This window comes from Emydura macquarii, unplaced genomic scaffold (assembly GCF_026122565.2).
Source record: "Emydura macquarii macquarii isolate MOO-44397 ecotype Brisbane River unplaced genomic scaffold, CSIRO-AGI_Emac_v2 contig_2768, whole genome shotgun sequence".
NCBI classification, from domain to species: domain Eukaryota; kingdom Metazoa; phylum Chordata; order Testudines; family Chelidae; genus Emydura; species Emydura macquarii.
In genome coordinates, this window is record NW_027132905.1 from 47,240,462 (window position 1) to 47,252,965 (window position 12,504).

General features: G+C 40.5%; 1 protein-coding gene across 1 annotated transcript in view; it reads left to right on the forward strand.

Moving 5' to 3' along the window:
• Positions 1 to 10,516, forward strand: part of TNFRSF1B (TNF receptor superfamily member 1B) — a 34,902-nt gene extending 24,386 nt beyond the window's left edge. Inside the window, exons 4-10 of the mRNA XM_067566659.1 lie at positions 1,326 to 1,478; positions 4,137 to 4,230; positions 4,329 to 4,537; positions 5,350 to 5,427; positions 6,105 to 6,115; positions 6,568 to 6,838; positions 8,324 to 10,516. Of these exons, the coding sequence (XP_067422760.1) occupies positions 1,326 to 1,478; positions 4,137 to 4,230; positions 4,329 to 4,537; positions 5,350 to 5,427; positions 6,105 to 6,115; positions 6,568 to 6,838; positions 8,324 to 8,622 (1,115 nt within the window). The 3' untranslated portion in view covers positions 8,623 to 10,516. The remainder of the gene's footprint in view (positions 1 to 1,325; positions 1,479 to 4,136; positions 4,231 to 4,328; positions 4,538 to 5,349; positions 5,428 to 6,104; positions 6,116 to 6,567; positions 6,839 to 8,323) is intronic.
• Positions 10,517 to 12,504: the final 1,988 nt, after the last annotated feature.

Genomic DNA, 12,504 nt, shown 5'->3' on the forward strand with positions numbered 1-12,504 from the left:
GGGCTTTGCACTGGTCATCTGCACAGAGGGTGAAGTTCATTCTAGATGAAGAGCACGATCCAGAAGGAATCTGTTGCTTGGAAATGGCACTAGTGGTCTTCTCCGAGGTGTGCTTTGGTTTAACCTGGTATCCCATCTTCTAAATAATTTTGGGGCTTTTGTCTTTCTGTTGCCTGGCTATTCCCAGTGCACATTTTCATTATACAACAATTTTAATATTAATAATAGCCTAGAATCAGTGAGGGAAAAGTTTTCTAGGTCCCTAACTCCAGCTGCCTCCCAAATTTTTTATTCTTAATAATTGTGGCATCGGACTGATATTCCTGGAGATTGAAGCCCTCAAAATTGGTGCCACATGACCGGTAGTAGTGCCAGTTTCTCCTTACACTGCTCGTGCCTTAGCAGGTGAGGGGATAGTTCAGCTCCCATGGTCCATTTATTTTTTTGGCCTCTAGTAATTAGCACCAGCTGTGAGGGTGACGTGTGATGTTGATTTTGTTTGTTTCATTTGCTCTACAGTTCAGGCAGTATCAGGATGTTAGCTAAATCCATCCCAGGGCGCACAGTGTTACATAATGTAATTGATGGTGGCTGGAGATTGGCACAACAAAATCTGTTCTCCCATTGCATGTGACTCCATAGTGGAGGTAGCGGGGAAGAAGTAACACTCTCATTCACTTCACAAGCAATTATAAGGGAGAGAAAGCATCATAAAGAATAAAGGGCCTGGTCCAAAGCTTATTAAGTCAATGGGAGTCTTTCAATTGATGTCAGTGAGCTATGGATTAGGTCTAAAGGGAGAAGACGAAACTGACAGAACCAGCCGGGAGAGGGGTGGTGGGTGGGGAGCCCTCATGCGGGAGGGGGATGGATGTGAGGGTGTACTGTGCAATTTCAACTATGTGTACTGAGTGAAACATTTCTGCAGACAGCACTGTAAAGCACTCTATTAAATGGTATACCTTACAGTGAGAGGAAAATATATTTTCAGCTGTTCTGGGTCCTATCCTCTCTTTGTATTCAAAATTGGGTAATTGGAGGCACAAGAGCCTAGATTTATGGCTGCAATTCAGCTGCTGGAGTGAAAACCTAAGGGCAGATTTTGCATGTACAAGAGAGGTCACTCTTCAGAAAATATGCACACCCGGTCAAAAATTCACTGCAAAAATCTTTTCTTTTAAAGTGGAATCTAAGCATTCTAGTCACCTGCTGCAAAATAATTGACCTTCAATTCCATTATGTGCTCACAGTGCAATAGTGAGGACTGTCACTCTAATTGCTCCTAATCTATCATGGCAACTTGTTTTCTTGTTTTTTGGAATTAGAATTAGTGCAGACTCAAGAATGCACAGGGACGCAGGACAGGATCTGCATCTGCGCAGCCAACACCTACTGTGTTACAAAAACGAGTCAGAGCCGCTGCCTATATTGTAAAGCACACAAAATATGTGGAAAAGGCTATGGAGTTTCCAAACCAGGTAAATTGTTTGAGTGAGCAGGTTCCATGTATTGGATGAAGCGTGAGTGTTTTTGCTACTTGCCTGCCCATAAAAATAATTCCTGATCCTCCCTGCACACCTTACATTACAGAAACGTTTTCTTCTGATCTCCTAAATAACTTTTCTTGGGTATTTCTCATGTACTCCTCATAACAGTATCAATGCACCAAATACAGAATTAAGAGTCACCATAGAGTTGGAGGGATATATGGTGTGTGTTTCAATAAAGCCCTCCTTATCTCTCTCCACTCTGACCCTCTCTTTGCTTTGTTATTTTGCTCTGTTTTGCGATTTGCTCCTTTGTGTGAATGTCAGCATTAAGGCTGTATACCACTTAAATCCCATTTCAGATCTGGAAATAGGGCTGAGATTTGATTTAGGTGAAGAACAAATCTTGTGCTGGCTCACTGCCCGCTAGTGAATTTCACCCTGTTATAGATGGTTCTGCATTTTCCAAGGACCCTATGACAGCATAGCTGTCTCAAGATGGCTAAAAAAATCTTGAAACAGATGGATCAGCAAAGAACCCTAAGAAAATGAGAAATCATCTTAGACACTGTGAAATCAATTGACATCAATGGGAGCTATGCCATAGCTTCAGTGGGACCAAGATTTCACCTACAGAATGTCATGAGCTTCCATTTAGTGCTTCATTCCCAGCTTTTGGTAGACGGTGTCACCAGGGGTCATTATCCACAGAGTATAAAGGAGCCATATTCTGCCCTCTCTCACACTGAAATAAATGGAATTATACCACAGTACAATAGGAGGAGAATTAGGGCTGCCGTCTTCTTTTAAACAACTCTTGGTCTATTTCTTTAAAATATTCATTTTCTCTAGTCAGCTATGGGAGCTCTTGGAGATGAAAGCTAGTGAATGGGCCTTGATCAGCATTCTACCTGGGGCTTAGCTGGCTGCTCTGCCTGTTAATTTCTGGGTTTTATTATAAATAAGTAAATCAGGAGCATTAATCAGCTCAGTATTTAGTTATTTAACATAGGTTATACACATTATAAATGCAGGAGAGCTAGCCAAGTCTGGGACAAAAAGTGCTCATTAAATCTCCTTCCATTACCTTTCATGTCACTCTGCTTCAAGCATGTTTCTCAATGTGATGTTTTAACACTAAATTATCCTGTCTATCATTTTGTCACTAGTTCTTTTCTTAAATGACTTGCCAGTCACAAGAAGCAGTCAGCAAATGCCCTTCTGTTGACATAAACAAAGTTTATGATAAAAGAAGTTTTAGAAGGGCAGTGTCCCAACTCTGCATCAGGGGGTATTTTGTTACATTTTCTAATGAGAGTTATGTAGTGCCATTCAGCCAACCACTTACCAGACTCCACAGAACGGTGTATTTGTAGTTGTGGATTTATTTCTGCAGTCCTGTTTTCAGTGGGAGTGCTTCCTGAGTAAAGATGAAGTAAAAATGACAATATTGTAGTCTCCACTCAGGGATTCTGTCACCCATCAGTAAAATGCAGCCCGTCTTGGCTGGAAGGTGGCAATCACAACTGTTATTATGTGTATTTATAAAGTGCATGTTATCATGGGGTCTGCAGAGCAACACAACACTGCTGTTCAGGACAAAAAGGGAAGAATACCTAACATGATAAAAACTTCTGTGGAAACTTTAGGTGAGCAAACTGTATTTACTGAGGGGAAGTAATTTGGCCAGGACTCTGGGGCTAACACATTACTCTTGTCAAAGCTTCCATGGGACCTTTAATGAACCCATGCTGAGAGACGGCACGTCCAGCAGCACAGTGCCCCTAAAACCATGTTGGATATTTTAATATTATTTTAGGGTGAAATACACCTCTGTGCAGCTCAAAGCCTATGTGTTACTTAAGTCCTGTTTTGAATGCTTAAATGGTATCTGAGCTTGTGCTGGCTCTGAATTTCATCCTTAATGATCAAAATGTTCGTGTTTCTAGAGTAGAGACATTATTTTTTAATAGCGACTTGCACTATAGTGCCTTGGGTGTCTGCTGTATATTGCTGTGGGCTGTATTGTTTTAAGTGTCATTAAACTGGGACTATGGGATGTAGTATGTGACTCTTAAACTGTACGCTCGCACCCCAGCAGCTTTGTATTGCAGAGCTTTCTTTTCATTCTCTAATCTTGCTTCCCCATGCCACACAGTGGAAAGGACTTGTTGTTATGATCCTCTCTCTCTTTGCTTAATAAGAAATATGCATCCTCAGTTTTGGTCATTCCTGCTTACTGAGCATTATTTGGATTGCATCAAGGCTTAGTTGGTGTTTTAAATTTTGTGCCTACCTTGATTGGCCCCAAAATGATGGTGAATATACTGATGCGAAGAAAAAGCATCAGACCAAGAGGTGGGGGTGGCTAATTTTTTAGGGTCACCAAACCCTGAAGTCCTTACTGAAGGGCCTAGATATAACAGCAAATTAATTTTTCCTCCTGTAACTGGGATTCTGCCCTTAGCAAGAGCATCATGTGGGAAGCGTGGCTGGGTTAATCCTCTCTGAGGGTATCAAAGCCTGCGCTCTTGTTTACTGTCTCCATAACATTTCCAGGATCTGTACGAAACGCTTAGAACTTTATGATTCCATTGGTGTTTTTCAACAAGTGACTAACTGGAATCATTTGAAAATGTTTGTTTAAAGGAACAGAAAGCAGGAATACAGAGTGTTCTCCCTGCCCCCCTGGCATGTTTTCAGATGAGGAATCCTCAACTGCCTCCTGCAAACTGCACAGAGAGTAAGGCACCAATTTGTCTTTCTAATCTAACAAGACAACAGCCTGTAGTTGTGTCTGTAGGTTGTTTTGTTTTTAAACCTTCCTCTTGTTTCTTGCAGCTGTCAGTCAGTGTCTGTTCAAGGAAACAACAGAAGTGACACAGTCTGCAGTGAATCTGAGGTAGACGTCGCTGTCATAACAGTATCTCCTCTCACCACCGCACCCAGCACTAGGCAACTTCCAGCACAAAGCTCGACTTTTAGGATTCCAGAAATAAGAACCAAAGCTGTCCATCAGGGTCCTTCAGCTGATGTCTCTCAAACCATTGGTGAGCTATCGAGTGATTTAAGTTCGCTTTTTTCCTGTTCAGGAAGCAAGGTGATGCATCGGTGTTTCTTTCCTGATCGCTTAGGAAATTGTTTGCACATGCAAACTCACAATGCTTGCAGTCCCTTTGGTGAGCTCAAAAGGGCTTGTTTATGATTTGTACATTTTTTCCAAAATATTTGCCCAGTCCTAGTACACTGCACTTCCATTGTGACCATGGCAAATTTCTGCCAGTGCCAGGTTATGTGCTGTGTCTTCAGAGCATTGCAGCCCAGGAAGAGCAGCTGCAAAGGTGTATTGCCTAGAGACTGAGTTGCTATAAGGGCCAAAATTGCCTCTGGCTTAACAAAGCTCCTGGGAGTTATTATAATGGATGGCAGCCTTATTTGGGCTACCTCTGAGCAGCTCAGAATCTCCACAGTATTGAACGCTATGGGCATGCTTTCTCCTGCTTCTGGCATACCTTTTATGCTGAGGCCTCTGTGTGTGTAGAGGGCAACATACGGTTGCTTGTGTCAATCCTGTGCTTCTGCAGCTGGGGAATTTTCCTCCTGGCCCATTGTGGCTCCCTTATGGGTAGTGTGGGGGCCAGAATCCATCCCCCACTTTTGGGAAAGTCCAAATTAATGAGGCAGGTGAGATCAAAATAGGATCTTTTGTATCTGTCAACCAAAACCAATGCTCACTGTTAAACTTAGATGCACAGCTGATGTGTGTGATATTTAACTTTTTTAGCAAAGGAGAACTGGGGGGAAAAAAAATCACAGTGCATCTTAGATCTGCCTGCCAATTTATTTCTCTTGTTTTCTTTAGGTATAATAATAGGATTGACATTTCTAGTACTCCTGGCACTTGCAGTGGTTGCCTGTTTTATTGCTTGTAGAAAAAAAGGTAAGATTCATGGAGTGAAAATAACACAGACCAAATTAAGTGAACAACAAAGTTAGATATGCAAATGATGATCTCCTGTCCACAATACTCAATATACATTTGGGAAATTCTTCCCTGTGTGGAAGGCTGTTATGAGACCTGTTCACCGCTGAAGCCTCATGTAATCCCTTGTATTTGGGACACTGTCCTGTAAACCGCCAATGTCCTAATGAAATCAAGAACTTGTCAACAAAATCTCCCACTGCAGTTTGTAAAGCATTTCATGCTTTATAATATAATTACAAGACATCAATAATTATTGTTTTATTTAATTATTATTGCCATGATTTTGACAGTGATCAGCACCCTTTGTCCTTTCTGCACCACATTAGAGAGTGCTGATTATTTAATTAAATTAATTTATGAGAATCCCAATTGCCCACTGCACTTGTCTCAGATTCTAGGCACATTACAGAATGAGTATAAAACAAATGTTTGATAACATTTTAAAGCAAGGTACACAATCAGGTCTGCCCTACCAACAGATGATACAAGAACAAAACACAGACCTCTGACAGGCAGCATCTCTCTGCAGCTCTTAAAGTGCAGCTCTTTTGTAATTGATAGCAGTTGTTTTGTTTTTAATTTTAACTTTCTTTTCTCACTTGCAACATGATTTGGTTCTTGTCTGATTGAAGCTGCAGCTTTGGTGAGTACCAGTTCATTCCTTCTCCCCTGCTGATCCGTTTAATTAATTAATGTTTTATAAATACATGCGATATCAATATCTGTTAAAAATATAATAAAAATGAATAGCTGAAAAATATAACTGGAGAGATAAGAGGGGTGGGTTGCCTTCTGAACAAGTTAGAACCTCAGATGCACCAGTTTGCGATGACCCCGTAATGGTCAGTATGCTAGTGGGATCACTAAAGGTTTCTTCAGACCCCTAAGTACAGACCTAGGACATAAACGATCAGACCATCACCTGGTGTAAACTGTCGTTGCTCCATTGACATCAGTGAAGCTATGCCAATTGACAACAGCTGAGGGTCTGAACCAACCAATGAAATAAAGCCCTATGCTTTATTTCAATCTCGTATTTTCTTTTCTTGTTAAAAGTTTCACAAAATTTGACCTTTTGCAATTTTACTGTAACCATCCCAGCCCTTCTTGTCTCCTGAGAAGCAGCCTGACAAAAGGCAACGATGTGCAGGAGCACAGAGCTCCAATGGTCCTGAGCAGGAGGAGCAGCATCTCTTAGAAACTCCTGGGTCAAGCAGCAACTCTTTGGACAAATCAGCTGCAAGAATCAATGGAATAAGTATTAAGAACACAGAAAAGAAAGAAACAGAGAAAACTCAGCAGAGACCGATTACCTCAGAAGGTTGTAAGCATCACAGTGGAACCAGACCCAACTCTGCAAGCTCAGGTAAGCATGCCAGAGCCATCTGGTATTTTCTTATCTTTATTTTTAATATAGAAAGTGCCATAAATGTAAATGGAATTTTAAGAAGTAGGATTGGAAGGCTAGAGATAGGGTGCTTGATGGATGAGGGCAAAATGTTGTAGGCCTGAGCAGTTAGCCAATATTTGGGGCCCTAGCAGGTTTGTTTCTGTTCAGAAGAAAAATTTATGATCTGAGTCAGGTATTTCTTTGATGCAATCCTATTTATTGACAAAGAATGTACACAATGTCCTGTCTCCCTGAACACATTAGAATCAAACAAAAGGCAGTTTTCTTGGTCACCATTTTCAAGTCTGCCTTTCCAGCCATTCCCATGCCCAATAAGTTCTGTCTCTGCTTCCTCTGAGGGCCTTATTCACAACAGCTTCCCTCACTGTCTGCTGGCTTTTGCCTAAACACACACACAGCTGCAACCAATATTCAGGGAACCCCTCAGACCACATGGCTTTGTTACTCTTGCTTTATCATGTGGCCCAATGCCTTGGGTGGTAGTCACCTATTGTTTCCAGCTATCACTACATAAAGGACCATTTAATTGCTCCTTCCATTTAGCCTGAAAGAAGGGGGTCCATTAGCTTTTGGTAGTGTATAGATTAAAGTGCTGCTTGTTGGAAGCCATTAACCCCCTCCAGAAAAACACAGGCAAAGGGGTCAGCATAGTTGTAGGTATTAAACGGGGAGAGAGAGTAGGAGAGACAAAGGGGACAGTAAAGCAAGAAATCTGGGAAGAATGTAGGGAATGAGATAAGGAGTAAGCAAAAAAGTCAATAAATATCCAGGGAGTCAAAAATCATCCAAGTGTCCATACATATGACTCTGAATGTTGATTGTTACCCAGGCACAACATCTTTATGTATTACATCCAAAGTATCAGTGTTAAAAGAACATTAAGGTTGCAAAGGCAAACACTCAACAGTTAGGGAATTCCAGAATTAAGATTGCTGGTGCATAATTAAGGTTTCCCTAACCTAATTATTGAAAACAGCTGAATTGTTTGAGCTGAAACTTGCCCCAAAAATTCAGCCTATGGCAGACACCTGACATGGAAATTTTAGTCCAGATAGTTTGGCAAAGCTATAAACAACTGAAAACAGGATCTTATAAAGGAAAGTGTTTGGTACCCTGCGAGGTGGGAGGATCCCAGAGCTTGGGCTGCAGTCTGACTCTGAATGTCTACACTGTAATTAAGTAGCCCCTTAGTCTGAGCCCTGCGAATCTGATTTAGCTGGCCAGCCGTGGGTATTGAATTGTAGTGGACATACCCTAGGTGGTGCTACCAGCTCTGCCTATAATAAGAGAAGAAAGGGGACTGGATATCTTTCAGCTACATAGTCTGTTTTAAAGCTTATAGATAATTTTTCTTAAGTCGTTGAATTGGATAAAGAATCTAATCATCTTGCTGTGGGTTTCACTCTTCCACGTTTAATTTGTTTTCTGTTTGTTTGACAGAGCACTCTGCTAACGGAGGAACGCAGGTGAATGTAACTTGTATTGTTAACGTGTGTAATTCAAACCACAACCCACAATTTCCAGAACAGACTACTTCAACCAGCATGGATTATGGAAATGTTCCCTACTGCGCTCCAACAGAGGAAGAAATTCCTCTTTCAAAAGAAGAAAACCCTTTTAAAAGAGAATCTGAAATTCAAATCTTAGTGGAAGCTGCGGATAGTTTACCTCCAAACTTATTGTTTCCAGAAGGAAAGCCATTTCCTCTGAGTGTTCAAGATGTGGGGATGAAAACTTAGCTAAAGAAAATGACAGATCTGTTGACTTTTAAAGGTGCAGAATTCAGTGTTATTTTTAACAGTTTTATTTTTCTTTTAAATTTAGTAGTCTGTTTATCCATCAAATTGTCATGTGCAAGCTTACATCTGTCATACCTTAACATGTATCTTGATCCTTGCCTTGAGGGATCTCCTCTACAGCTGAAAAGGAAGTGTATTCAGTCTTTGTGCTTGTTCAGTCTTATCTGCTGAGTCTGCCTCCAGAATGCCATTTAGGAATAATTATGATGGCATTTTTGATTGACATCCCATTGCCTGAGAACCAGACTAAGACCAGCATTCCATGAGAAATGAGTTGGCAACTAGCAATCCAGTGCAGTTGATTTAGTCACATGTTTTATGGCATCAAATTATACCATTTCCCATCTGATCACCCACTTGTCAAAATATGCACTTTTTTAAGGGCTGTGTGCTTCTGATCTTTCCTTCTGTCCCTGGTATTTTTTGCTGATGTTTCTCTCTCTCTCTCATACCATGGAGGCATATCTGTTCACTGATATTTATGTGGATCAGAGGGCACCATCTTGTACATGAGCTTTTATACTAGATTATAACTATTATATTCAACAATAGCAAAAATGCACTTATTTTTGTCAGCTGTACATATTTCATATTTTTTTCAACAAAGAAAATATATATTAAGTAGAATTTGTTACATTGAAGTAGGTAATTGTCAATCAAAGGAACATTTTTAAGGGTTGCCATCTTTGTGCCATGGTTGATTTAATGCTGCTCGTTGCCTGACTCTTACCTCATTTCTTGAGGTCTGAGAAACTGTGTGCCAGATATTTTCCTCTACATTTCAGTTAGTAATAGTGAAGATCCAGGCAAATATGTATTACATACAGCTCATCCTGGTTGACTCTAGGAAAAGGGTTTTCAGTTGATGATTGCATAAGTATATGCTGTGAAAGTCTGAATTGAATGAAACCTCAGAACCACAAAATCAGATCTTTGTGATTATATAGTCCTCTGGTGGTTGATCTACAAGAGGATGTACTCCTACTGACAACTAATGGACACTTTTCTTCAGTGCATGTGGCAGAAGTCTGTGCTTTTGAAGCTCAAGTTCTGTGATTATACTTCCCATAGTCATGTTGTACACATGTGTGGTTTAACCAGCAATTGTCTGCATTCAAACATAATTTTTTTTACAAAGAGCCTGAATGACTCAGGCAAAGTCAGACAGATCCAAATTCTGTCTTCATTAAAACATGTGCAAACCTATCGGAGCTGCTCAGCTGTAATTGAATGCAAAATTTATTCCAGCAGCTTTTGGCTGAAGAAAAATGCCTTTATGTAGCATTCAACAGCTGCTGAAGAGCAAGTACATTTTACACTTTGACTTAAACTTTCAGGATTATCCTGTGTGGCTGTGGAAGTCAGAGGGAAACATTGTTTAATTATATTTTAACTTGCATGTGAGTGTGTGTTCTGAAATGACTTAACATATGGAAACACTGAAATTAATCCAAAGCCAAAGAATTTATGCTTACATAGGACTTGATCCAAAAGCAAGCTGTTTCCAGCAATGTGGTGAACATCTTCATCTGTTACAAACCCACTTCTGGAAAGTGATGAGCATTGAAACAACAGCCCAAAGGAAAAATCAGGGATCCAGCCATGGCAGTTCATTTTCTGGGCTCTTCGTATCATGCAGCTGCATGATGGAAGAAAAATCCGGACTGTAAATAATGTCAAAGCAATTATAAACCTGTTCATAGCTGTTTATAAAAATAGATTTTTATTTTTATAACTTATGTATGACTTGAATTTGTCTGTCCCTTTCATTAAACCGAATTCCTTTACGTTTTCTTTGTTCTTAAAAAAATTAAAAAACCTTTACATTTGTTGATATCACTTGCATGCCTTTATTCCTGTATTGAAAACATTGCTTTTGGCTCTTTTATCATTATTGCCTGATTTAAAGCAGGTTTGATCAAGTGCAGTCTCATCTGCCACTTTCTAAATGTTGGTGCTAATTTAACATTTTCAGATGTTGTAAAAAGCCATTCATCTTGAAATTCAGAAAAAATGAGAAAAGCCATGATCCTGCAATCTGCTCTGTGTAATGGACTCCTGTTCCCATCCACACTCCCTGTTGACTTCAGCTGTGTGGAACTCATTACAGGATGAGGGGCCTTAGTGATTATGTAAAAAGATACAATGTAGGGATTGGTGCACAAAAATCCCCAAGTCCTGTACTGCATGTAAACAGGCCTATATAAATATTTGTTACAACCTAATCTGTAAACCTTTATGCTACTGACACCTAGTGGAGGAGACTCTCCTTTTATATCCTGTGGGGAGGTCTGTCATTTTATAGGCAGAAATACCAGAATTCTATTTCCTTCCTCTCAAAACACTGATATATAGAAAGTTGTCTCAATGTATGCGGCCACACAATGTTACAAGGGGTCACTTTTGAAATATCGTAAATTACTTTAGGGGCTTCACAAAGAGTCACATTGTATTTTACCTGGTAATGTACGGTAACTTATTTACAGGGGTGATCAGTCATGCTATGGGTTACTCTTAAGATTCAGTCCTGCAAAGTGCTGAGCACTATGGCCTGATTCAGCAAAGTACTTAAGTATGTGTTTAACTACAGGCTCATGAATAGTCTCACTGAAGTCGGTGGGTGCTTCTGTTGACTGCAGCAGGCATTAAATCATGCCATTAGAGTCTGTTTGGGAAAATATCCTTTCACCATAAAGCCATGCTAAAGCAGAATTTCAACCATTATCAGATATTAACTTTTTGTTTAACTTTTTTCCTTGAGGAAACACATTTATTGTGTTTAAAACATGTCCCTTATTTGGCATCTATTGGCTCATGATCATTATCAAATAAGGTGCTCATAAAGAACATTTGATCAGACTGAAAATATGTTTTAAAGCAAAAAACATAGTTTCACACACTTTTTTAATTGTATCACATTGTGTGGTGGCATCCCTTACAAATAAAATTTACCCTGCATTTTCCATAACTCTCCTTTGTCCTGGAAATGTAGGTTCTGTTGATATACTCATCCTTTAACATCTCAGTTACATACACAGTGGTATATACCTCACACAATACTGGTATATATGCTTCTAGTACACTCAGTGGTTGCACTGGGTGCGTGCCTATTGTGCGGGTGTGCACCTAGCAGAGTTGCTGTCTCTTGTGATTTTTTCACAAGTCTTGCACAATGTGTTAATTTTTCTGTAATGCTCCAGCTGCTGGAGTCACGTGATTACATCAGCATCTGAGCTTTCATTGAAAAATAGAAGTATTGTGACCCTGCTAGTTGGGAGACAGGCTTGAAAATGGGAAACCGGCTGGCTCAAAATCCAAATGGAAAATAAATCAACAGCCCAATATATTATATTTTAAAAGCTCATGATTTTTAAGCCAAGTCTGATGATAGTGGGGTTGCAGTGTACGTTGACTCTGTTCTGAATACTTGGCGGTAGCGGTGCTGTAGTGGTGCACACAACCTGTGAGTTGTACCCCTACCATGGCTGGGGGTGCGTGGGGAGGGTGAGGCTCCAGCGTGATTGTTCATGCTGAGGGCACCACTACTGCGTGACCAGATGTCCTGATTTTACAAGGACAGTCCTGAGACTTGGGGCTTTTTCTTATATGGGCGCCTATGACCCCTCAATGCACCCCGATTTTTCACACTTCCGATCTGGTCACCCTAACCACCACAAGACACATGAGAGGGGCAAGGAGGTGGCCACGGCCAAACATTCTCTTGACTCCTAGGTCTCATGGTCTATTGGAAAGCCAGTGCCCTCCCTCCCTGCCTTCTGGGGCGGGGTGTGCGCATGCGCAGGCGCTCCCTTACATGGGCCC